This window comes from Oratosquilla oratoria, chromosome 29 (assembly GCF_046742065.1).
Source record: "Oratosquilla oratoria isolate Oo_2021 chromosome 29, ASM4674206v1, whole genome shotgun sequence".
Lineage (NCBI taxonomy): Eukaryota > Metazoa > Arthropoda > Malacostraca > Stomatopoda > Squillidae > Oratosquilla > Oratosquilla oratoria.
In genome coordinates, this window is record NC_134805.1 from 4573220 (window position 1) to 4573918 (window position 699).

The 699-nt window shown below is 46.6% G+C and overlaps 1 protein-coding gene across 1 annotated transcript in view; it reads left to right on the forward strand.

Moving 5' to 3' along the window:
- LOC143040782 (endocuticle structural glycoprotein SgAbd-2-like) overlaps positions 1-321 on the forward strand; it is a 1403-nt gene extending 1082 nt beyond the window's left edge. The window contains exon 3 of the mRNA XM_076212215.1: positions 87-321. Coding sequence (XP_076068330.1) covers positions 87-321 — 235 coding nt within the window. The remainder of the gene's footprint in view (positions 1-86) is intronic.
- Positions 322-699: the final 378 nt, after the last annotated feature.

Sequence of the window (699 nt, forward strand, 5' to 3'; positions counted from 1 at the left end):
CACGGCTTCAGCGACAGATCATCTGAGTATTTTGATCATTACCCTAATGACCTTATCACTATTAATGATATTATGATTACTTTCAGGTTCACCTTTCCTGACGGCTCCCCCGCCCAATTCAGATTTGTAGCCGACGCTAATGGCTACCGGGTGGAATCTCCCCTCTTGCCCACAGCCCCGCCTATGCCCGCCCATGCCCTCGCTCAGATCGAGAAGGCCCGCCTGGAGGACGAGGCCGCTGCCCGTGCAGCCTCCGCATCCTCTCAACAGGTGTTTGTTGCTCCCCAGCAGCTCTCCAACGCCTATGGCTTCCCCCAGTAGAACTGAGAGGGGTTAATGTACTCAACATACCGCCGCCACCCACTACCAAGGCTGCCAGTCATCTCGCTCACTTAGGTTAAGGACTAAACCTTATTTTTGTACCGCCTATATTTTTATAATAAATACATGACAATTGAGGAGGGTTTTGATCATTTATACTCCTTCGGTTCTCTTCCAACTTGCTGTATTCACTTTGGTGATTGATAGTCTTTTGATTTTATTCTGAGCCCTTGAAATATTCCGGTTGTAAATCACTTGGACAGCAGAATCTGAATTCTCAGCAGAATATTTGGACCTACACCATGTGTTTTTTACATCTTTCCTTTGGTGTGGTAACCACACAACTCTTGCATATTCCAGTTTGAGTTTAATCAGACT